This window comes from Vulpes vulpes, chromosome 4 (assembly GCF_048418805.1).
Source record: "Vulpes vulpes isolate BD-2025 chromosome 4, VulVul3, whole genome shotgun sequence".
Classification (NCBI taxonomy): Eukaryota; Metazoa; Chordata; class Mammalia; order Carnivora; family Canidae; genus Vulpes; species Vulpes vulpes.
In genome coordinates, this window is record NC_132783.1 from 31,398,122 (window position 1) to 31,424,068 (window position 25,947).

A 25,947-nucleotide genomic window follows, 5' to 3' on the forward strand; every position below is an offset into this window, starting at 1 on the left:
GTAGTATTGCGAGTCTAGGAGATTGTCCTCAAATTGTAATATGAAGTTTCTGCATTCTCAAGACAGAATCTCTAGCTTTCAACTTCGATCGTAAACCATTGCTTTCACCCAAACATTAGCTCTCTCCAATCCTGGACATCCAAATTCTGCCCTTATGTCTATGTGGAGGAATATTAGAAGTCATGGCTCTAAAGGAAAAATGGATCGATATCTTAATTCTCCTTTGCATTTGATATGATGATGACCAGCTATGAAAATACATGCAGAGGCTCTTTTTAAAAAACAAAAGAGTAAATACCTTCTTGAAAACTTTACTTTATTAGAGAATCTAGCCCAAATGTGGAAAATTTAAAATCACTCTATTTACCAAAACTGGCTAACAATAAGCTTACTAGGAAAAAAAAAAAAACAACAACAATGATCAGTAAATACCTACACTTAACATTCTTAATTCTGGGTAATTTTAAGATCCATGTTGATGTACTTTTAAGGTAAATCTCTCTGTTTAATAATAATAAAAAAAGTTCCCATGTAACATTTGTTTTTACACTCATATACACATATAAAAGTTGGGAGACATGTCTTAGAAACATGCTTATAATGGATATACATAATATTGTGAAATAAAATCTGAATAAAAATTTTATTCCAACAACATTTCTCTAGTTTTAAATCATGTTTATTGTTTAAGTTTTTATCACAGTGGAGATTAATTTATGCTTAATCATCCAGTGAGTGCCTACTGTCAACTTCATCCAATTCCAAAAAAGTAAAATCAACTCATTCATACACTCTAAGCCTGTTACCATCCCACCATTCATTGCCTCAGTCTTTTTTCCCTTTTAACGGCAACATAATGATAAGATTGTAAAAAGGTATAACTAATAGGCTTATATGTATAATACCATTTCTTCAAGTATTCAGAGAGCAGTACGTTTGTCTGCATCGTACATTAGAAAACTATTTGTGACATTATTTCTAAGTAGAGGAGAGTGGCTCCTGGTGGGAGTGTAATGAAGTTGTATGTCATAGTGTACGACAAGGATTTACAGCATTCTAGAATTTTCATGACTCTTCCCATGTTAGCGAATGTCATTAGGTGAATGTATATTTCTACTCTCAGTTGTCAGACATGGGATCTCCAACTACGAATAAATAAAGCATACACTCAACATGTGTAGTGCAAATGCTAAGTAAACAGAATGACACGGAATAAACTCATAGTTGCCAACTAGTAAATGGTTCAGCCAGGACGTCCTGATTTTATGATGTCTGGGATGTGCATCCCTATTCTCAAGCAAACATGGTCATTGTTCTGTGTCAGCCACAATGACTGGAAAATGCTACTGAGGTGGGGGGGGTATGAAGAAGTGAAGAGAGAACTAGAAACTCATTTTCACAAGCAACTGATACAATTTCTCTGTCACTTCTGTAAAACAACGTGAAGTCTGATCTGTTAACAAGATCTCAAACCTCTCAGAGAAGGTACCAATATGGAGAACTGTAATGTTCCATTTAATTAAATGTTGGCACCTACATAATATGGATTGTGTGGCCCAGACAACAAAAAGGATAAAGAAGATTTTTTTTTTAAGTTAAAACTTTGGAAATATAACACCTGAACATTCAAAAATTACATTATAAAAAAGCCATCAGTTACAAGAACATTCAAGAACATTCAAATAACGGCTCTGTTTAAAGATGCCACATAAGCAATAATCTTCAGTACTTTGAACAAAAGTCAGAGCTTTATATGCATTTAACATAATGTTATTCATTAAAACAAAAGAGAAAAAAAACTATAAAATTCTTCTATAGGCAAATTATTGATGGGGGAAAACAAAAGTAAAATATGACAACTGATTTATACATTTACTTAACTGCATGTATTTTTCCCCCAGAAGTTTCCACAGTCTATAAGAAAAGGAAAACAAAAACAAAAACAAAAAGCAAAACAAAACTAACACAAACAAAAAAAAAAAAAACAAAAAAGGTACAAAAAAGGTGCCATTTATCTTTTCATTTTCTCCCACTGCATTCAGTTTAAGGGAAAAAAAAGCGTTCTTTCATGGTAAAGTGTTCTGAGTTCATGTATGTTAAATTCTAGAAAAGAAACACTTGGAGCCTGTCTTTCTACTTCATTCTTGGATGCTGGACCTTCAACAAATACGCCAAACAGCCAGCTAAATATTCTCTTAATCAGGGAACAACACACACATACACACATACACACCAACAAACAAATCTTTTTAAGAGAAAAGAAAGCATTCCTCATCTGGGATACACACATATCAAGATTCAAAACTAAGGTCTGATGTGGTCACTTAATTGATTTAAATAATTAAGGCTTCTAAAAGGTTCAGTGCCAAAACTCTCTATCAGTATTCGAATAAAATACATTTTTGCATTTTAGGTTTGTGCTTTTTACAGCCGTCTTAATTCCATAAAATTTTGTTAGTAAGATCAGATAACGGAGTGTTAGAATTGTTTACCAACATTTTACTTTTAGTAGTTGTTAGGCTAAATTATAGCGATAAAAATTCAATGAACAGATTTGTTACTATCTTGTGGACTGTTGGCTCATTTCACCTTCTTTTCATGTTTAATATGGCCATTTCTTTTGTACTTGCCATTGAGAATTCCATTATGGTAATGTCCATTAACTGTGCTATGCTTATTTCTAGACCACAGGCTTTTGATTTTTCTGTAGATAAATTTTGTCACCCAGGACAGGAAGATGTAGAACAAGGCAGCACCAAGCAAAAGCACAAAGGCAATATCCAGTAAAAAATACTGACAGAAAGAGATTTGATGGACAGCGGCACGTAGGTGATGGGCTCCATTGTGACGAAGAATGTAATCAATCCAATAGACAGTCCGATTGACAGGGTGACCAGGTTGATCCTTGTGGATTTCTGAAAGCTTCTGGGCCCTCTGACGGTAGCTATGGAATGGAGGCAGAACACAGAATGATCATGTAGATACAAGGTTCAGTATTGTAACTTCTCAAGATAAAAATGAGGAAAATAATAAAAGCAACTATTCTTTATTAAGTGCCTAGTATGTGCCAAGCACTGTGCTAAGTGCTTTAAACACAGTATCTTACATTAAGACAATAAAATAAATCTTAAACAAGTGAGGAAAATTGGAAATCAGAAAGACTTTACTTAGTCTTAATCATAACCTGATTATGATTACAAAGTTGAAATTCAGATTCAAGTTTTTTCTGACTCTAAACCCCAGTTTTGATTTCTTTTTGCTATAATATACCTCTTACTCACACATACTCCTTCTGTCCATATGCTTTTAAATACTATTAATCAATGAATCTCAACCAGGAAAAGTAGTATATACATTCATTGGATTCTAAAAGAAAGAGATGAAGAAGAATGCAGAATTTTGTTCCAACACCTTTTTAAGCAATGAGCTTTAACTATGCTCTGATTTAAAATAACATTAAGTGAAGGTGTGGGGCTATTATAAAACAGAGGAAAAGGAGCTGAGAAACACCACTGTGAAGCCATTCATTGATGACATTATATGCAGTACATATATATGCATGTATGTGTGTATATATACACATATACAGTGTATAACACACACATGCACAGACACATATGTGTATACACACACACACACACAGAAAATGCCCTCTTAATGGTTAACCTGAAATCAGATTACTTATGTATACTTGGAAATTACACAACTGGAATTTAATTGCAATGTGACCTATGACTATAGGGTAGCTTCTGATTAGACCCTGTTTACATCTCAAAGAACACTGACAGAAGGATTATATGTGGATAATCCAGCCTTTCGCTTTTTTCTGTAGAACAAATCCAATTGCAGTAGCTCTGCCATATACGTTAGGGCTGTATTTTACAAACCTTTCTAAAAAAACCTGTAAGATATATATCATTTTTCATAAAGACATCATGTTTGGAAAAATATTTGACTTTAAAAGAAGAGCTATAGAACACAGACAGAGGGATCTCCATACTAAGACACTTCGGGTCACAGAACATATTACTTCCAGTGCCGGAGTTGTGACCAAGACACTGGAGCCTTCTAAGAGGCCAGAACATGAAGGCTGCCTCTGAGCCCACATGAGGCAGTAAAATGAACCTGAGTGCACTTGGATATACCATTTTATATGAAAGCTGCATCATTTTATATGAAAGGATTTTCTTATTGTCGGTTGTTTATTAAGACTATGGCAATGTTTCTCAATCCACTGTTAAGCCGTATCTCCCAGGTATAAAAAGAAAAAGCTTATAGTCCTAAAAGTACTACTGTCATTTGAAATGCAAGATTAATTAAATGTCATGTAAAAATGGAGAAAACTGCTGCATTGTTTTAAAACTATACAAAAGCCAGCTCTCTAAACCCTTTGAGACTCAGTAGTTAACAGGATTAACTAGAGAAATCAAAAGTTAAAAAAAAAAAAAATCAAAGATTCTGATTAGTAATTCTGAGTAAATAAACCTCTGTTTCGGTGGTACTTGTCCTAGGTTAACCCAGCACCAGTCAATACAAAGAGCATCAGCTTTGGAATCAGACAGTCTTGGTTCAAATTTCTACTCCAGTAGCTGGGCACCTATGGGCAAATTATAAGCTGAGTTTCAAGTGCCTCATCTTTATAATGTTAATAATGAAAACAGTGATATACAGATATTATGAGTATTAAATGAGACAATACCTTCATTGACACATTTTAGGGACCCAATGATTGTTCCCACAGTAATTTCTCCCTCACTTTGGCAAGTCCTGGTAGCATTCAAGGTCATACAAGGCTGGCCATATGACTGCTATTCTTATTTTTCAAATTATGGAAGACATGCAGAAGGCATTAGACATAGGAATCTAAAGGGTATTTCTATAACTGGTTTATTGACAACTTTTTGGTAATAATCGGTTATTGACAATATGCTGTGGTATATATAGTTCATCCGCTTTCATATTAATTGAAAACCTACCTGGGATTATTGATAACTTTCACCAATGCTTCATATAGCTCTCCTTCAGTAACTGTCTTCCATTCTAGCAATATCCCCATGCCTTTTGCCTGGACCCGAGTCATAGTATCATAGTGGTCTCCAAAGAGTGGGATTCCCACTACAGGTACACCGTGATACATAGTTTCAAAAATACTATTCAAACCACCATGGCTCAGGAAGGCTTTAATATTTGAATGCCCTAAAAAAGGATTAAAAAAAGAAAACATACATTTTAGATATAGGATTTTTAAAGGCGTAATTTCACTGGTTCCTGCTCTACATCAGTTAAAATGCTTGTCATATAAATAATGAACTGATTTGTATATATTAATTAAAAGCCATTTTTAAATGGCTAAAATTTCTGGCTTCAAGGAGGGTATTACAACTTTGCCTCAAACACAAATACCAATGTGTGGGAGTGAATGGGAGTGAATGCCATGCCTCGAGTCGGATGGGCTTCTGAAGCCAGCAGGATGAATGTGAGGGCTGCACACAGAGAAGTAGATCTCAATACTGGAGTGATGAAGAGCCCGGGCATCTGGCTGGCCTACATCGCCTTGGTAGGACTGCTGCATATGGTTTTACTCAGCATCCCCTTCTTCAGCATTCCTATTTTCTGGACCCTGACCAACATCATCCATACCTTGGCTACGTATGTCTTCTTACATGCAGTGAAAGGGACACCCTTTGAGACACCTGACCAAGAAAAGACTCGGCTGCTGACACACTGGGAACAGATGGACTATGGGCTCCAAATTACCTCTTCCTGCAAATTTCCTCAGCATCTCTCCTATCGTACTCTACCTCCTGGCCAGGTTCCACACCAAGTATGATGCTGCTCACTTTCTCATCAACACAGCCTCACTGCTCAGCATACTGCTGGCTAAGTTACCCCAATTCCATGGGGTTCATCTCTTTGGCATCAACAAATACTGAGGGATGGGGCTGGGGATAACACTGGACCAAAGGACTGTAGCATCCTTTCCTTCTCCGTATTGTCTTCTGTATCTTGAAAGGCTGAGAACTATATAACCTTTCCCAAATTCCCAAGAAGGGAATAGATTAGAAAACTGGGCTCCCTGGGCCTAGCCCTGCTAAGAGCAGATTTCCTTAACTCTGGAAGGGTGGGAAAGATAAGGACCAAATCACTCTCCCTCACAGCATGAAGTCATGTTTGAGCAGCTTGTTTGGTGATTAAGTTTTTCCAGATCTTTCACCCACATCACCTTCCAGCTCTGTTTTGCTGTGTATTTTCCTTATAATAAAGGTAATAAAAAAAAAAAAAATACGCGAAGACCAAATGACTAGTCACATCTATTTAAGTGGTCATTAATAAATAGGAACCAAAAGTAAGAAAGGCCAAAATACCAGGGTGCAACCACATTCTACTAAAAATAGACATCCACTTCATGATACCCAAGCATTTATCTGTATTAATAAATAAAACACACTTTGTAAAAAAATGTTATGATGTGGGGCTGGATTCCTTAAGTCCATGAAGAGTTTATTTGCTTATCCAAGGAGGAATACTGTACAGCACAAAGTATTTACAACATTCAAGTCATGTTAGCTTCTGTGCTTCATAATTTTAGGGTCCAATTTTACTGTTTAGGTATATAAACAAGTAGGGACTGACACTTATAAAAATTAGTTGTAAGCGATGGAACATCATTAACATCTAGTTGTCATGGGGATAAAAGAAGATAATTTATCAAAATTAATGAGGTATTTCAAAACCCAGATCTCCTCGTGAGCAGACTATATTTCATAAAAGGCACTAAAAACCTTGTACAAGAAATGTAGGACAAAGAAAACAGTGCATTTAGGAAGTGTGTGCTATGGCCAGAAAAGAACTACAGCTTGCAGCAACAAATCTTTTAAATATACACACACCAGGTACAAAATGGACTTTGGGGGTTACCTGGGTGGCTCAGTGGTTGAGCGCTTGCTTTTGGCTCAGGGCGTGATCCTGGCATCCTGGGATCTGAGCCCCGCACCTTCTCCCTCTGCCTATGTCTCTGCCTCTTTGTGTCTCTCATGAATAAATAAATTAAATATTCAACAACTAAAACGGACTCCGGGTATTGAACCTTGGTCTTAATTGGGCACTGGGACCCTCCCACTCCATGTCTCATAGGGTCAGTCGCTCAGTGTCACCTTTGCTTACAAATAACTTCTCAACTCAGCCCACTTAATGGATCTGCCCTCCTAGTGCATTTCAAATTTTCTTTTTAGCAACAAAAACTTTTCCCTAAACAAAACCTTGCAGTGAAAAATAAGGCAGTGTTGGTGGGTGGAGCACAGGGGGAAGAATGCAAGGAAGGGAGGGGAAAGACAGTGGTCTGGTTCCTACTTCTCATCCTGGAGGAATCTTCTGATCATTGTTAAAAGCCAACAGACGACCTACAAAGTCATGCCTGGTGATAAAAAGGACACTAATCTTGGCAAAGGCAGAGAACTGAGATTCTGAGGAGCCCAGAAAAGGTAGGAATTTGAGAAAGGCCATTGGGTGTGGACCACTGAGAAGCTACATCTTGCTGTACAACCCATGAGTACAGTTCAGATTTTCCCAAATTGTGGTATCATTGTGGGGCTGAAAGGGCTGATGGCCAAGATTATCTTATTTAAATTTTCTGCTTCTTTCTACCTTCTATGGAATCTGAAGTCATAATAGTAAAGACATAAGAAAAAAATACAAGTATTAAGAAAGGTAAATTGCCCTGTTTCTTCTTCGATTTTGTCACTTATAGAACACTATATATAAAATGAACTAGAGCAAAAGGAATTATGTATCTAAAGAAAATTCCTCACTGTTTTTTAGTTGCAAAATTCAACTTGCTGGTTTTTAGGATGGGTCATTTTGTAGCTTCTAAAAAATACTTTTCAAAATCCTATTTTTAAGAATATTATTTAAAGTCAGCTACATACCTCACTGTTTTTCAGTTAAAATTCAATTTGCTGGTTTTTAGGATTGGTCATTGTAGCTTCCAAAAGATACTTTTCAAAAACCTATTTTAAAAGAATACTGCTTAAAGATGCCTACATAATTTGTTAGATTTTAGTATTATTGAACAGATGATGGTTAATATTGCCAAAAATCAATAACACTTTTATAATTTCCTTAATATCTTAAAAGATACTATGGTATCACGTTTTTCTAGAAATTTAATGAAATTACAGTTTTACTATCTCTACTTATTGAACAGTTAAATTATTTATTTCAAATATCTTCAAAGAAATGCACATAATTGCTACTTTAGTTTTTAGCTAAGGATCAGAATCCCAATAAATAAATCAAGTGTTTATTTAATAGTATTTCATAAAGGGGATCCCTGGTTAGCTCAGCAGTTGGGCGCCTGCCTTCAGCCCAGGGCATGATTCTGGAATCCAGGGATCGAGTCCCACATCAGGCTCCCTGTATGGAGCCTGCTTCTCCCTCTGCGAGTCTCTCTCTCTCTCTCTCTGTTTCTCATGAATAAATAAATAAAATCTTTAAAAAAATAGTTCCATAAATGTCTGGTGATTTTAGGGGAAATCTAAACAGATGAACCAAATAAAGATAAGATAAATTGTTTTCTTGGCCTTCTGTTTCTCTTTGGTTTCAAACAAATGAGTAACCTTTAATTTCTCTGAGTTCTGAGATATAAATGTAATAAAACTCTAACACAAATCTACATTTTCACTGTTTTATTACCTTTAGCTGATTAACCTAATCAGATATAACTTTATTCACTGCTAGTTTATATATATAGCTTATTAAGTATATTTTCCAGAAAATTAAAATTAGTGACTTGCCTAAGAACTTTAATGTCTAGACCCAAATGATTATACTTGACAAATTATTTTCTAATAAATAAAGATTTGACTTGATGGTTTGAAATCTAAGTAAGATGAGACACTGGATGACACAGTGACTCTATGATAAACTACCTGCATATTATACAAGATGCTCAAGTACAAAAGTCACATTTACACAATGAAGATCTAAAAGCCCAGGTAAGTACCCACATGTCACTGACTTACCAAGCAGGTCATTTTGTGGTAACCATTCTATGAGCTTAGTGTTGTTTCCTAGATTCTTTGGTTTGGTTCCGGAAAACCTAAAATGTACGTCAGACAATGAATCTTTCAAAAACCAAACTTTACTCCTGATATGGATTCTGTGGTTAAATGATTCGATTTAAAATAAATGTTAAATGATCTTTTGTTGATATCTTTAAGAAGGAAATCATGCTGTAATAACAACAAAATTTTAAATTTCTTTCACATTTTCACTGATTGAGAGAGAAAAAACACTTGGCTTCTAATTGAAATTTATTTTTCTTCAGCTCTTCTCACCCACTTACAGATATGGGGGGTGGGGGGGTGGAAAGCATCCAAATAAACCTGTGCTAGAAGTCACTCTCCAGAAGAACCCAGAAAGAGAAACACGAGAGAAGCAGAGAGGGCAATCACTGGGCAATGGATAGCTCTAGTCTTTGACACCTGGAGCCCAAGGGAAGGAGTGAGAATTCAAAGAAAGCAGAGAGCATTCTTCTCTCGCTTGGTGCCAGAGACGGTTCTGTGGCGTGAAGGGTATCATTAAGTTGTTTCTTGCCTTGATCTTTGAAAGATAAACCATGAACATGCTTAATGACTGAGGGAATGGCAAGAGTCTGAGCTGAGCAGACATAAACGGTCCTAAGTAGAGAAGGGTGCTTTCTGGGTTAAGCCTAATAGAGGAAATGCAATAGAACTGGCATCCAAAGGAAAACCTGCTAAACAGTTGGGATAAAATATGTATCCATTTCGTAACTCAGCCAGGAAAAGTGAGAGCTAATCCTTACACAGTTGTTATAAAGGAAAGACCCATGCGACTCAGACCCTATTTGTAACGAACGGCTTGAGATTCTGGGGCCGATGTTGTTCACTGCTGTATCCCTGGTGTCCAATGGCAGTGTCAGTACTAAATAAATACATGGTAGATGGTGTTTAGGTCTGATTTTTACATAGTGAGTTGGGAAGTCCAGAGACAGACACTTGTGGGCAGTGCTTCCCACAGGAAGCTGGGGTAATCTATTGATCTATTTAACTAGCATTAACTAGCAAGTTATTATGTTTTTTTAAGGCCTGGTCTCTTGGATACAAAAAATAAAAAGCATTATAAAGGACAAAAGGTTCCATGAAATATTTTACCTGTTTATTCATTCATCTATCACTCTTACCTCATTCCAACGCTGATTTGAAGGGATATAGGAGGTATATAGAAATGAATGTAACTACAACAATTTTTAAAATGACAATAACCAACAGAAATGTAATAGATTATAAAACTGAGGATAACATAAAAATGCATCCAAGACAAGGATAAATCATTTTGCAACACAGTTTCTTTGTATGCTATAGGCTTGATAGTTTCTTTATTTGTCCATCTCAGAGTCTTATAAATTAGTCCCTATATTACAAAACACTAAAAATCAAAATGAAAAGTCAGCTGGATCCTGCAAATCTTGCCAGGGAACCAGTGTGCTGTGCTTTACTGGGACCGGCAGGCCAAGCAAGGGGATACTGAAAATTAAAGAAGTAATGGACATCATTACCTTACCTCCAAATCACTTTTTGGGGCAATCTCCCCAAAGCTCCAGCCAGTTTGTTAGCAATGTCTTCGGACAAATACTTGACACCAGCTCCAAAAGATACCAAGACAAAGCCGTGTTCATTAGCACCATTTACCCACCTTTGGAGATCCTATAAATCAAAATGCAGCAGTTAATTCTATAAAAGACCAGTTCATAATCAGTTTCATCAAGAACCCAGTTTTTAAAAAACTTTAGGCAATTTTCTTAAACAATTAGGTAGTAGAGGATGTAAAATTTTTCTTTAAATAACTGTTTTTGCTTAAAATATTTCATCTGATGACACGAACTAAAATGAGGAGGGCAGATAGCTATTTTGGTAAGACCAACAAATAACAACAACAAAAAAAAATCAGTAGCTAATGGCCTAATTTCTCAGTTAATGATGTTTAAAACATGGGTATAAATTTATATGAGGATACAAGCAAAATATGTGGATTGGACATGAACTACCCACCCCCACTCCCACCCAGGAGGTTTTGTTTGTCTGTTTGTTTTTTTTGTTTGTTTGTTTGTTTGTTTGTTTGGGTTTTTTTCAGGAGTGGGCTGACTTTATCTTGGTCTAAGCTTGGCGATTTTCATCCTGAAGAGTCATACTCTGTTATATGGTAAGAGTATAAGTCACACTCTGTTATATGAGAAGGAGTTAGCTAATAGTTCCAAAGGTCCATAGATCTAATGAGTTTTACTATTTCTTTCTCTAAATATTTTTCCAACTCACAGAGAACACAAATCATACATGCTCTATAGTGAGGCATCCAGGGGTTCTGGAGATCTCTGAGTGGTTGCTCTCTCTCAAGGTGTAGGAAAATGTTAAATTCTCAAACCTGTCCTTAGACAGTCAACAGATGCCGGGCCATAGCAGATGTGATGTTAAGTAGGGACAATTTTAGCATTGCAGGACTCATCTTGGAGGAAGACACATTCAGAAATTTTTACTGGTATGGTTGCTTTATACTGAAAATGAAAGCAGTAAGTTTTAAGGGATACTCTCCTTGCTTTGTTTTATTCTGTAGGCACAAATTTGTTTGTATGGTAAGTTATCCCTTTTAGTAAGTCTTTGTCAAAGACGCTGAGCTTCAGTTTCCCATATGAAAGCTAACAGAGCCACAGCACTTTGAGGAACACGTAATTCCACTGGAAGGAAAACAAATGTGCTGTCCATTGACAACACCTTTGCCATAATATAGGCATGAAAACAGGGGACAGACCCACTCTGAATTCATGATGTGCAGAGTGAGCTGTCACAGTTACTTACGTCTCACAGACCCTGCAATATCTCTCATTCAGGATGAATGAATTACTACGGTGTCTTCCATGCTCTTTGCATTTCTGCATACCCTGATTTACTGCTGGGGCAGGAGCAAGGGTAACTGCACAGTAAGAAGTATCATCACAATGGCATCACCGCCTAGCTTAATACCCTATGTCTTTCTTTTCTTTGCTTTCTTCCCTTTTCTTTTATTGCTTAATGAGATCTGTATTAACACTCTATTATACTCATTCTAAGCAGGGAAGAGGGGACCACTTCTTATGCCCAAGATGAGTTAGCGACTAGGGTAACTCGATGACTGAGACGGTGATGGAAGGAGAAGGAGGTATACCATCCTAGCTCCTGAGCAGGTAAAACAGGCTATAATTATTAATAAAGCTTTCAATTTATATTCTGCTACATTTACCAAGAATATCACATGTACTGAAAATATAAGTGTTATCTGTAGATTCAAAGTAAGAAACAAGAGCAAACTGATTTAAAATCTCCATTTTAGGGATCCCTGGGTGGCGCAGCGGTTTGGCGCCTGCCTTTGGCCCAGGGCGCGATCCTGGAGACCCGGGATCGAATCCCACGTCGGGCTCCCGGTGCATGGAGCCTGCTTCTCCCTCTGCCTGTGTCTCTGCCTCTCTCTATCTCTCTGTGACTATCATAAATAAATAAAAATTAAAAAATAAAAAAATAAAAAAATAAATAAAATCTCCATTTTAGATACAGTCCTAAGCCGGATGTACTTAATACAAATAGGAATGCTACACAGTAGAATGATTCAAATACTACATTTTATCTCTATGGTTCATCTTCAAGTAACTTATCACCTACTATCCAGTTCTCTAAAGATTAAAATTTCAGGGTCAATGCTATTTTTAAAAAGCTTACATTTAGATATACTAAGCCTTACAGTAAGAATGTTATTTAAATTTTGTTTCCCAAGGACTTAAAAGGTCTTTGAGTTTCAAATGATTCTATGCAATAAATACTTCAGTTGTTTGTTCTTTGTCCTGCATAATAGAAAATAAAATAAAGTCCATTAACCTATTTTTCTAGATTTTTTTTCCAACCATACTCAACCATTTACAATATATTTAAGTATATAGCCTTTATTGATATAAGAGGGGGTAGAGAAAATTTTGCTCATTATAGTTCCCTTCAAGAAAAGCACTCAATATTTTTAGAAGATAATACTCCAATTGGCCTCAAGGTCATTTCCAAACTGCTATTTTCCTGAGCTGGAGGAAGCAGGGACATGAAAAGTCAGGGAAGAAACAGTGAGCCTGACACTGGGCTCCTGGACATAACCCCCTCCCCTATGATCTTTCATCTTCAGCCTAAATTCGCAAAACATTTGGGGTGACTGATGTTTTATGGGAACACAGAAGGGGATGGGTTTTGATTTGGCTGAAAAGGGTGATACTCAGGCAGCAGGAAAAGCTGCAGGCACTGGAGGCTAAAGGGAGCCCAAATTCGCTGAACTCATGGTGAAGACTTTGGAACTGGAACTTGATGAAAAGTATTCCTGGCTCTCTAAAGGACTGAGAGGCCCCAGATGGCATCTTGTCTCTAGATACATATGCAGTGTTTTCTGGAATTTATAAAGTGCAAATTGATTTAACAATTCTTAAATAATAAGAATAAACCTTCAAAGAAATGTGTTTGACGTTAAAAAAAAAAATTTCTGGAAATTTAACACTTTAAAGACGAAGGTGTTTGGACTGTCCTTGCCCCCCCTGACAGAAACCAGGTAAAAATTTAGAGTTAAAAAAGAAAACCCACCTCATTTATAATATCAACAAAAATCAGACATATCCAAGAATAGAGTAAGCCTAACAAAATATATAAGATGTATATGAAGAAAACTTTACTGAAGAACAAAATAGAAAAAATGAGGAAGTAAAAAGATGTAACATCTGCTAGGAAGGAAACATCAGTGTTCTGATGATGCAATTTTTTTTTTTTTTTAATAAAATTAAGTTCAATGCATTGCCAGCCTACATCTAAGAGGACTATGGAACTAGATCAGTCTGAAATTCATCTGGAAAAGAAAATGTACAAGGAAGGCCAAGAAGATATTGAACAAGAACAGGTAAAGAAAGTTTTCCTTCCACATATCAGAATGCACTCTAGAACCTCGAGCCATCTCTATGAAATGTTCAGTTTTAGGAGAAGAGAGAGCATGAAGGCAGCAGGCAAAGCCAGACTGCCGTGTACATTGGAACTGAACATTTCAGTCAGCGGGGAAAAGAGTCATCCACCACTGACTTAGAAAAAATGTGGTCAGATCCCTCCACTAATATGAATTACATGAGGAATTAAAAAGTCAAAATGAATTAAAATAGATGAAGTACTTGAAAAAAACTCCCCAAAAGATACTTTTGTTGTTTCTGGGTGTGGAAAGCCTTCCTGGTCCAGTCACAAATCCCAGAAGTCAGAAAGAAAAAACTGAGAGATCTGGCTATAGAACAATAAAACTTCTAGAGTGTAAAAGACACTTTAAAAAAGCAAAATAACAATAATAAGAGTAATAACTAGATGCAGAAATAATTTCAATATACAGAATAAAAGCTTGATATCCAAAACAAAATGAGAAAAAAATTTCCACAACATCAGGAAATACCCATTTCACAGATGGAAAGCAAATGGCATTCACATGGAAAGATGCTTAGTTAGTTTCACATGCTAGCCAGAGAAACAGATTCAAATTCTTTTCATCTCTTATTCTCTGTGGTCTCACACAGTCCTCTGTTAGATGATGTCAATATATAGTTTAATCCATTTTAACTTAATTTAAAAAAGAATGAAATGCAGTATTTACCTGTAAGTATTATTTCTATAATAATTTATAATTTTCCGTCAATTTTCTTGTTTTGCTGTAAGGATAAACTGTTTTTTCCCAAATGGCCTCTGGGCCTATTGACTTAGCAAACTTTTCCCACATTAAGATTATCTTGTAAATGCCCATAGTTTCTTCTAGTAATTTTAGAGTTTCATTTCTTGAATTTCTAAGGCTTCATTATCCAAAATCTCTTTTTTGGAGGAAAGAATGAGACTGAGATCCATCTTTATTTTTAATCCAAAGGATAGCCAGTTCCATCAACACTATTGACTATTTCCTTTTGTCCTCATTTATGTAAAATGCTGCCATCTCAGTGGATTTCTGAATTCTATTCTGTTCCATTGATCCATACCCAGTTATTCCTGTGCCAGGGCCAAAGATTTTTATTTTCTGTTATATATAACACATTTTAATATTTGCCATGTTAGATTTCCCTCATTAATTTTCATTCTGGGGATTTTTATTAGTTATTCCTGTATTTAGCATCTGTTTTAAGGATTCTTCACCTGCCATTTACTAGCAGTACCATTTCTTAAGTATGCTTTGGGTATTTGCACATATATGGACAGAATAAACACTTTGCTTCACATACCATAACAATTAAAAAATTGCATTCGGTCCTTTATACTCAACTGGCCAGCACATGTGCTGCACACTGCTCCACTAGATGGCACAGCAAGCACAGAGCATGGATGTGTGGTTGCTGCAGAATGTTCCCCATGCTTTGGACCATCATGACAGATCCAAAGCCAGAGCCTATCTCTATGGTATTTTCTGCTCCCTGTCTGGGGAAGAACTGTGTCATTTTTCAAATGCAAAGGAAAGCAAAATCATCACAATAATAAATCAAATATTAAGCGGGAAATCAGCACTTATATATATATAAGCTTTTGAAAAGAGAACCTCACAATAAAAATAATCACTTTATCTTTTTGCAGGGTTAAGGTGTCTTAGTCTTTAACAAGAGAAAGCAAAATAAGGAAATATGGATAAGATATTTATCATGGGGTTAATGTATTTGCTCTCTTTTATTTTTTATAATCATGACCTGTATACACAAGGATTTGTTTTCCAAGACTGCCAGATTTCTTTTCACCACATGCCTCGACTTGGTCATGGGGAGAATAAGGCACTCTCCCCTGTTCCTTCCATGGGGAGCTGTTTAGGACAAGTCAGGGTGAACCAGCCAGGGCCAGAACGGGAGCCAAGAGATACACAGTTAGATGGGGGGAGGGGGAGGGGGAGGGGGGGAGCAAGTGGTCCCAAAGTGTAACATTTTTTATTGATTTTACATAAGATTTTGACATGATGGATGTCCAAAAATGAAGGATGTGAATAAATATTAAAAGAAGGAGTAGAAAGCAAGATATCAAGACATTTAGAGAAGACAATCACTGGGTGACTCCTTTTTTATATACTTAGCCCCCCTATTCCAAAACAAACAAACTTCCTATTAGTTGTGGCCCATGTGAAACATATGCTAACTCCAGAAATGCAAAGGCAGATTTTTAAAAGATAATCACTCAGAACCAATGAAAAAACAAACAAACAAACAAAAACACTGAAGAATTGGCTAGTGTAGGCCCACCCCTGTCTTCTCTAGGCTTCATTCTGAGGGCACCAGACTCTGGAGAGACCCCTGGCGAGATCTTTCACTGCTCTCTGAGACCTGGGGACAGATCGGGCTGCTGTGGTTAGTTAGTATCACATCTGTCCTGATGGCAGCCTGTGTCCCAAACCTACTCTCTTCTCTCCCCACAAAATAGGAGCCTTGAGCAGGGGCCAGCACAGTTGAGAAAGCAGTAACACTGCATCCTTTGTCAGCCTCGTCCATTCTGAGACGAAGAATGCCTGGACTGTGAGAGAATCCTACACAGAGATGACGATGGGAGAAGAGGGACCTTTTTTCATGTTTCCAACACCAACATCAATAGGCCTCTTTTCCAATTTTTAAAGTGCCTGACATAAAGAATGTTCCACTTTGGTCAGGTGGGCTGCAGAGAATTAAAATATTCATTCTGCAAAACCCAGTAGGTAAGATAATACTGAACATTTTGATATAAAATGTTTATAAAACATCGTGGGACATCAAACTTGACCTTTGGCTACAGCTAAGATAGTTAACCAGGACTTATTAAACAGCAACAAAAAGTACTATTGAAAATATAAATATGAAAGTTCCCATTCAAGATGAAATGCACCAACCATTATGAGCACTGATCTGATTGGCAAAGGATTTGGTTCAAACCTCAGTTCCACAATTTGCTGTGTGATCTCACTCAAGTCTCCTATTCTCTCTCAAGCCCAGATTTCTCATCTTTACAAGTGCTGATAATATTCAGAAGGACATTGGGAAGATTAAATGAGATCAAATATGTAAAAGTGCAATGTTAAGCAAAAATTACCCTGTTATTCTTCCCTGGACAGGATGTCTGATAAGCAATAGACTGAATAGAGACTGAAATGATAGCCATGTTGAGAAGGGAAAAAGTCATTCTGCACCAAGGTATTTTCTCTCAATTATATGCTGTTCACCATGTTTGAGATTCTTCCGAATAAAGTTTGTTCCAACAAATGAGAAGTAGTACAAAAAGCTGTTTTACATGTGGTATCAAATCCAGTTGTCAGTTTTTCAGAATATTCAAGGGATTTCCAAGATTATCCAAAAGGCTTAAGCCACAACTAACATAAAGAAGCAATACAGTGATGAAAGTCAATGTGATGGTTCATTTTTTAAAAACCCCAGATGATCTTTTATTAACACATCGAACATTCAGGAGAATGAAATTAAGTACCTTAGAAGGGTGTATTCATTTCCACTAGGATTCTGTAGTATCTTCTCTCTTTCTCATAAGGCTTTTAATTTTTGCCATTACAGTTACAATGAAAAGTAGGCAAATATGAAACCTCGATTTGACTTTGGAGACAGTTAAGTTTCAAAGTTCTTAAGACCTTCCAGAAATTGCACAGTCAGGATGTCTCAAGGTTACAATCATGGCAAGGTACCAAGGAGCAATGGTAAATAGCCAGTGGAAATGGAAATCTTACCAGAAAAAAAAAAAAAAAACAGTCCCAAAACAGATATTTAAATCTTTCTTTGTTACAAAAGGAAGCTAAAATCCAGAGATTTGGGGAGAGTGAGAGAGATCTGAGTATGCTTATTTGCAGTAAAGAGTGAGAATGGAGGGGATGGATGAAGATGCAGCAAGAGGAGACATACGTTTTCTTTGCACATCTTAGTGTGTAGCATACAGATGTGAGATCCCAGAAAATGCTTTCCTTCACAATCTGCTGTCAGCTAAATGTTTTAAGTTTTGCCAGGGAATAAAACGGCTACAACTATCAAAGAGTGTCCCAATAAATTTGTTGGGTTTCAAAAAGTCCATTTATTAATTCAGCAAATACTACTGACCACCTGCTATTTATCATACCTGACATTTTTTTTTTAGGCACGTGAGACATATCAAAGAATAAATGAACAAAAATTCCTGTCTTCAGGAAGTTTACATTCTTAACAGCATGGCCATAACCTAACTTTCTACCCTCACCTCCCATCACATTTGGATACCTTATCTGCGGCATTCAGCCCTGCTCAGGCAGAAAAGAAAAGAACTTCCTGACTAGCAAAATCAGCACCTTACCCAAAAGGAGAGAATAAAAAACAAAACAAACAAAAAAGGAAGTTTGAGGAAGGGAGATCATATCAATTTTTATATTTCTTAGAACTTGATTAATTCCCATATAAACTATAACTCCCTGTTCAATCACATAATATAGCTGAGAGCTATAAAGTATGCCATTGTTATAAGTCTGAACTAAGATGCCTTAGATTAAAGGCAAGAGAAAAGTTAAATAGCATATAGCAAAAAGAAACAGAGAAATTACCTAGAAGCTGAGTATTCATTATTTACTTACATAAGAGAAGAATAAAGTCAAGTCTTTTCACTCCTTTTACAATCTCATTTTATTATACATCCTAACTACTTTCCCTCCAAAATATCAACAAACCTGTATTTCTCACCACACTGAGAAATAAAAATAAAGCTATTTTTTTAAAGATTTTATTTATTTATTCATGAGAGACACACAGAGAGAGAGAGAGGCAGAGGGAGAAGCAGGCTCCATGCAGGGACTCCAGGATCATACCCTTGGCCAAAGGTGGCGCTAAATCGCTGAGCCACCCAGGCTACCCAAAAATAAAGCCACTATTTTTTTTTTACTTTTAAACTTCCCTCCATCAATTTCAGCAACTGCTTAACACATTTTTTAACTGCAGATTTTTAAAAAATAGGTAACAGGGAATTGGTAAATAGTCTATTTGGTAAAAGCGCTCTAGGGAGCTATAAATTATTAATCATTTGTGAACATTTTATTTTAGTACAAGGCATGGAAGTTACATCGTGTGGTAGATTGGATTTTCCCAGCAATAAAGCAATGGCTGCTGTCCCGCATGTGCTTTCAGAACCTTGCTACTCCCCATCAAGTCAGGCTGTTTATATCCATCTCTAGAATATGGGCAGGCTCGTGATTGCTCTCCTCAATATAGGAGAAGTAATGCTATGTGACATTAAAAGCTAGGTCATCAGAAAGGATACAGATTCCACCTGCTTCTCTCTCTCTCTCTTGGAACGTGCACCCTTGATGCCCGATCACCATGCCATGAGCTACGAGCAAATCCAGGCCACATGGAGAAGCCACAAAAAAGAGTTCTAACAGCCCCAACTGAGGTCTCAGCTGACAGTCAGTATCAACAGCGCAACATCTGACTGAATGAGCCTGATGATGATTCCAGTTTCTACTTCTCAAGTCTTCCGCATGAGACTGCAGACGTGAAGCACAGACAAGTCATTCACTGCCTCAATCCTTCACCAACAGATTCTATGGGCATTAAAAAGTGGTTGTTTAAAAGTCACTAAGAGGGGCATCTGGGTGGCTCAGTCAGGTAAGCTTCTGCCTTCATCTCAGTCATGATCTCGGAGGCCTAGCATGGAGCCCCACATCTGGCTCTCTGCTCAGCAGGGAGTTTGCTTCTCCCTCTCCCTCTGCACACAAGCGCGCTCTCTCTCTCTCTCTGTCTCAGATAAATTAATAAAATTTTTTAAAAAGTCACTAATATTGTTTTTGCAGCTCAAGTAACTGAAACATCCCAAAGGATCTTTATTTGGTTACTTTCTCAAGAGTCACAGATGGATGTTAAAAACAAGGCTAAGAGATTCATATGAAGTCCTAGAATTTTTTTCGCAGAAAAAGCTGAGAAAATAGGAAGTAACTATGGTCACTGAAAGCCTAGTTTTGTGGCTTTAAACTCATCTAAATTGCTATTTCTAAGAAAGTAAGATAACGAATAAACCTCAGGCCCAAAGAACCTAATTTTGAGCAATGGACCTATAGTCCACATCAATACTTCAAAGGGGAAAAAGTAATATTTACTTGATATTTTTCCAGAATAATTCTTATAGCCCTATTCCCTTTTGAAGCATACTGATATTACCAAGGACTGCATGCACTGCCCATAGTTAATCTTCAGGCATATTCGTTTCTTCAATAACTCAATAACAGTTAAACTTTCATTCGTCAATTTCTATGTGCCAGGAGCTAGGTGTCAGGACTACAAAATAGATAGGTATGGTTTCCTATCCAGAAGTTCAGAGTCCAGTTCTGGCTTCACTATCAGCAGGACATGGATACTAGCTTTGTCCTATTTCTTCCCTCTATGCTGCGGATATGGAGACCCTGGAAATAAACAATATGATTTAAAAAACACATTTACATTAAATTTCTATAAATTATAGCTCAGTTTTCTCTTGATTTCAGAATTGAATTCCCAATGGAATGTGTGACAATCAGCAATTAAAAGTTGTATGTAACTGGTTCCAAAACCAATTAGAAACACATTAATAGTTCAATTAAGTAAAATTCCAAAAATTCTTTGGCAAAACTAAAGAATCCCTTTATAAGTCAAAGAAAATCTCTGTTTCTGATATCAATACTGGTATATTTGGTGTTCCTAGATTATAAACCTATAAAGAGAAGAATAATAAATGCAGAAATTGGTTAAAACCAGTCAAGTTCATATCATTTCCAGAGTAAATCACTTAATTAGATCCTTCCACGTCAATAATATCATCAGAGTGCACCTGAGTCAGTTTCTCTCGAATGTCTAAAAAAAGTCTATGAAGCTAGACAACAACCAAATATGCAATAAGATCACATCCTATATAGATATTTCTACTAACTCTAGTGTCTTTCCATGCTGAGCACGAATACTGTACATGGACAGGAAGAAGGCAGGAGAGGTGTTTGGTTTCTGCTGTTGCTTGAGGTGAGTGATGGTACAGACTGGAAAACTAGGCACTGATCTACCCTTTGCCCTTAACCTCTCTCCTCTTTCAGATAATTTATTTCCACAACTATTCAGGAAGTACATGCCTCCTATGAAACAAAGCCAATGACCCAGAAGGGGTATTGGGCAATGGTGCATTGATCCTGGCATGAGCAGTTGTGTCATCTCAGGGAAAGCACTTCTACCTGGGGCAGGAACATGCAGAGCCATGGTAACAGTGCCTGCTGGATGGTGTAATCTTTCATGTATTAACCTATATAAAGACAATTTACAAAACAAATCTCACCCATTGCTTTGATGGAGAACAGGAAGGTCAGAAAAAGATAAAAATCCTAGTTGGTTCCATCAAAGGCTATATAAATGAAGGACAAACATCATGTTTGGGGTTGTCCTGCCTCTCATTCCGTCTCTGGATACTGCTCCTACGGGAGCACTCCCATCAAATTATTCACATTCTCAACTCAACTCTGTGGAACTAAAATTTGGATTCATTTGCTCTTCTAATTCACCAATATCATGACTTCTTCCATTAATATGATTAACCAGTACACTCCTAAAGAAGTGTGTAGTAGAAGACTATTATTGAATGAGCAGCCCAAAATTTGCTTTTCCGCCATTCTCTTTTTATCCTCATTCCTGGGCTCTCTCATAAAAGTTTACTGCCCAATCCAAACCAGCATGTTAAAAAAGTCTCATTCAGATACTCTCTACTCAGTGCTCAAGTTCTTAATTCCATTTTTTAAACTTTATCCGTGAAAAAAATCTTCAAATTTTCATGGACAATCCAATGCCAATCTGTTTCTCACTTTCTACACAGAACCACACTAGATCATTCTCATAACCTGTCCCATCACTGCCCACCTGGTGACTGCGTTCGTTCTGGTTCCTCTTGCATCATGTTACTTCCATCTATCCATATTGAACAAAACCTTCAAGGTCAGATCAAATGCCACCTTCTACATCAATCCTAGATATTGTCCACTTTAAGAAATTATTGTCTCTCCTTTGTAAAGGAGAGTACTAAAGATAGTACTTTATATCTCTCTTATGGTATTGTTCTACTTGAACTTGTGATAAAATTATTTGTATACATATGTCATTTCCTTTTTAGCATTTTTAGCATTTAGCAGACTATAATTCCTTGAATATCAAAGCACCCAAAATATTGTATTGACCATAATTCATGTACACCCACACATTCATTGAATACATATCTATCTGATAGATTACATTAAATTTTCATTATTGCTTTACTAAATCAAACCAATGTAAACATCCATCAACTTACAAGTGGATTTATTCCAAATTCCAATGGATTTATTCCAATATTTGTATGTCTTCTTTTTCTGAAATCAATGTGTGTTTTCACAAAATGTTAATGTTATACATGTTAATCAGGATATTTGAAGTTGTTATTTTAGGACTTCAGTATGTTATGGATCATTTATTAATTTAAAAGACATTTGGAAGATATCTTAAGAACCCAGCTGTGATGCATTTAATAACACTGTTCCAATGGGAACTTTAAGACAGCAAATTCGTGTTCTCCATTCCCATTCCTAGGCACCAGTGACTGACAGACTTACTCTACCTGTTCAAAAAAAAAAAAACAAAAAAACACCACCCCTCTGTATAGGTTTAACAGTAAGCACTTAAAAAGTTTATGAAACTGAAGTATCTTTGTAGCAGAGAAGGCATGTCCCTATCAGAGCATGTAAGACTGAGAGCAATAAAACCAAATGAAACAATAGGAATGGGAGCAAAAATGACAAATATATGGAAAACCAACCAGTATTCGTCTTAAATCTTAAAACTCTCTTAAATTTCACAAGAAATTAAAATGTGAGAATTTTTTTATTGTAAAAAAGAAATATGGCGGGGATCCCTGGGTGGCACAGTGGTTTAGCGCCTGCCTTTGGCCCAGGGCGCAATCCTGGAGACCCGGGATCGAGTACCACGTCGGGCTCCCGGTGCATGGAGCCTGCTTCTCCCTCTGCCTGTGTCTCTGCCTCTCTCTCTCTCTCTCTCTCTCTGTGACTATCATAAAAAAAAAAAAAAAAATTAAAAAAGAAATATGGCTAAAGAAGAAGGTTTAAGTAATTCTTTAAGAAGATTCTTCAAATATTCTCAACTGAGGAAAAAGAGAAAGAATCTTTTTAACTCAAATTGTTGACATATTTTCTTGATATATGTGATTTACTTTACTCTAGGACTCCAAAGGAAAATTAGTATGACAATCATTCACTAGAATGAAAAACAAGAAAACTAGATTAAAAAAAAAAAAAAAAAAAGCACTCCCTCCCCTTAACAAGTTATAAGGAAAATGTTTGCCAGCAAAGATCTCAAGTATCTCCTCTAGCTCCGAAAATCTAAGATTGGGCAAACTGAGAACAAAAATGGAGAAGGAACAAGGAGTAAAGCAAAGATAAGATTTTTTAGGATCAATAGAGTAAAGAGTTTTTAAAGAGATGAGTTACAAGTAGACAAATTTATATTAGAGACAGGAAATGGTAGAGCAAAAAAGAACTTTTGGGCAAAGGGAAGGGCTTGTTCAATGGAAAAAAAGCAGTAAGATGTTGCAGAATAGAAAGACAACTTATCCATTTACAGAAGAAAAATTCCTTTCTGTGGAAAAGAAAGAAATGAGCACGATCAGATAAAGAGTAGATGCCAGAGAGCTCAAAGATTTAAAAAAGAGAATAAAAGAACTCCTGAATTTATGAGATCACCCGGGATTCCTCTTACTTGGCAGCTGATTCCAACAAATTGAATAACACTTCAAATAAATTAGAAACCAACAACCTGGGATCCCTGGGTGGCGCAGCGGTTTGGCGCCTGCCTTTGGCCCAGGGCGCGATCCTGGAGACCCGGGATCGAATCCCACGTCGGGCTCCCGGTGCATGGAGCCTGCTTCTCCCTCTGCCTATGTCTCTGCCTCTGCCTCTCTCTCTCTCTCTCTCTCTCTCTCTCTCTCTCGTGACTATCATAAATAAATAAATAAATAATTTAAAAAAAAAAGAATTCTTTAAAAAAAAAAAAAAAAAGAAACCAACAACCAAGCACCAAAAACGTCACCAAGAAATAAATTCTTTAATGGAACTAGAAACCATAGTCACAATATTGGACTAAGTATTTCATAAAAATGTAAGAATGCATGTATATCATTTCCATGTACAAATAGACAACTTTAATGTATTTGTATGTAGTAGTAGTATATACACTGCTTCAAAGCATATGAACCTGGGCAGCCGGGGTGGCTCAGTGATTTAGCGCCTGCCTTCGGCCCTGGGCCTGATCCTGGAGTCCCGGGATCAAGTCCCGCGTCGGGCTCCCCTCATGGAGCCTGCTTCTCCCTCTGCCTGTGTCTCTGCCCCTTTCTCTGTGTCTTTCATGAATGAATAAATAAAATCTTTAAAAAAAAGAAAAAGCATATGAACCTTTAAAACGTAGCTCATACAGAGGAACATGAATGTGGGAAAATTATCCAACAAGTGCTACCTGTAATATGCAATATTCTCCAGGAAGAGGATACATAGGTATGATTGTAAGAAGAAGGGCTCCAGGGCTGGCCAACTGCCAGTTATTTTGAAATAATAAAACTCCAAAGGTAACCAATGTGACTACAGGGCTGGAATCCCTGCAAAGAATTTAACACCTGGAAGAGGGAACTAACTCAGTGATCCTAACAAACATCAGGTCCTCGGGGCAAATGCAGAATCTCCATGTGAGCTCACTTAGGAAAAATCTCTGCATACCAATCCAATGTAGTTAAAAAAACAAAACAAAAGACAATTAAAAAACAAGCAAAAAACACTGTGATCCAAAACACAGCTTTTTTTTTTTTTTTCAAAACATAGCTTGTGTATAACAGTTCACCTACCATTTAAATCAATCTTTACTAAATTTAAACAATCACATGTAAATCTGTATTTCTTAGTGGGGAAACACCCAAGTGTACCAGGAATGCACACCATAAAGCCATAAAATAAATATATTATCCTATAAATTTTTTAACCCATAAGTAACTTTTAAATCCTTTTTTATAATAAAACAAATAAAGATCTATCACTGTAGGAGAGACCTGCTAGTTGCCCAGCAATATCCATTTCCTCCACTTACTTAATAACAATTGTCAATTTACAGCTAACTGGGCATACTACAGCCCAAGTAAAGACATTTCTGAGCCTTTGAAGACACTGAGCATGAACATGTAACTAGCCAATGTTCTGGACAAATGACTTGTAAGCAGAGTGGGCCTTCCAATGGCTGCAATGCAGCAGTCTATCTTGACCATGAGGATGAGAGCGGCTTTCCAGGATGGTAGAACAGAGGGCTGGATCCCTGCTGACGAGACACAATTGCCATACTACCCTGGACTGCCCACCTTAGTGCTTCTTTTATGTGATGCAGAAATAACTGCCATCGTGGATAGCTACTTAGTTGTTTTCTGTTAGTCGTATTAAAATGTAATCCTAAGTGATGAAATCATGAAGAATGCAAAATAGAAGACTTCAAATAAATGTCCATTACTTATGGTTGACTGGACATTGCTTTCCCAGTGTCACACAGGTGACGACATGCATTATTGAATGGCCTGCAGGTTTGAGAAGTATTGTAATGCAAATTATTAATATAATACTAATGTCGGGGTCATCTGTGTTGCTCTGAAACTAGAATACTCTACTATATTACCAATCCAGTACTCAGGAGACCAGGCATTGTACCTGAAAATACAGCATCATTCCTGCATAATAAAGTTTGAAGAAGAGCTAAAATTCATGTTGTCCTAACAATTTATTTTTTTACATCTGAAGAAACTGAAGCAAGTCACTAACTGACAAGAGGTAACGCAAAAATTATTTTAAGTTCCTAAGAAGGATAATGTT

General features: G+C 36.8%; 1 protein-coding gene and 1 pseudogene across 2 annotated transcripts in view; one reads left to right on the forward strand and one right to left on the reverse strand.

The window, feature by feature from the left end:
- Nucleotides 1–657: 657 nt before the first annotated feature.
- The window catches only part of UGT8 (UDP glycosyltransferase 8), an 82,635-nt gene continuing 57,345 nt past the window's right edge, over nucleotides 658–25,947 (reverse strand). For both annotated transcript variants that reach the window (XM_026013443.2, XM_072755361.1), the window contains exons 3-6: nucleotides 10,582–10,724; nucleotides 9,021–9,097; nucleotides 4,977–5,196; nucleotides 658–2,944 (exon numbers count right to left, since the gene is read on the reverse strand). In XM_026013443.2, the coding sequence (XP_025869228.1) occupies nucleotides 2,581–2,944; nucleotides 4,977–5,196; nucleotides 9,021–9,097; nucleotides 10,582–10,724 (804 nt within the window). In that variant the 3' untranslated portion in view covers nucleotides 658–2,580. The remainder of the gene's footprint in view (nucleotides 2,945–4,976; nucleotides 5,197–9,020; nucleotides 9,098–10,581; nucleotides 10,725–25,947) is intronic.
- On the forward strand, nucleotides 5,471–5,933 carry LOC140598569 (ORM1-like protein 2 pseudogene; annotated as a pseudogene).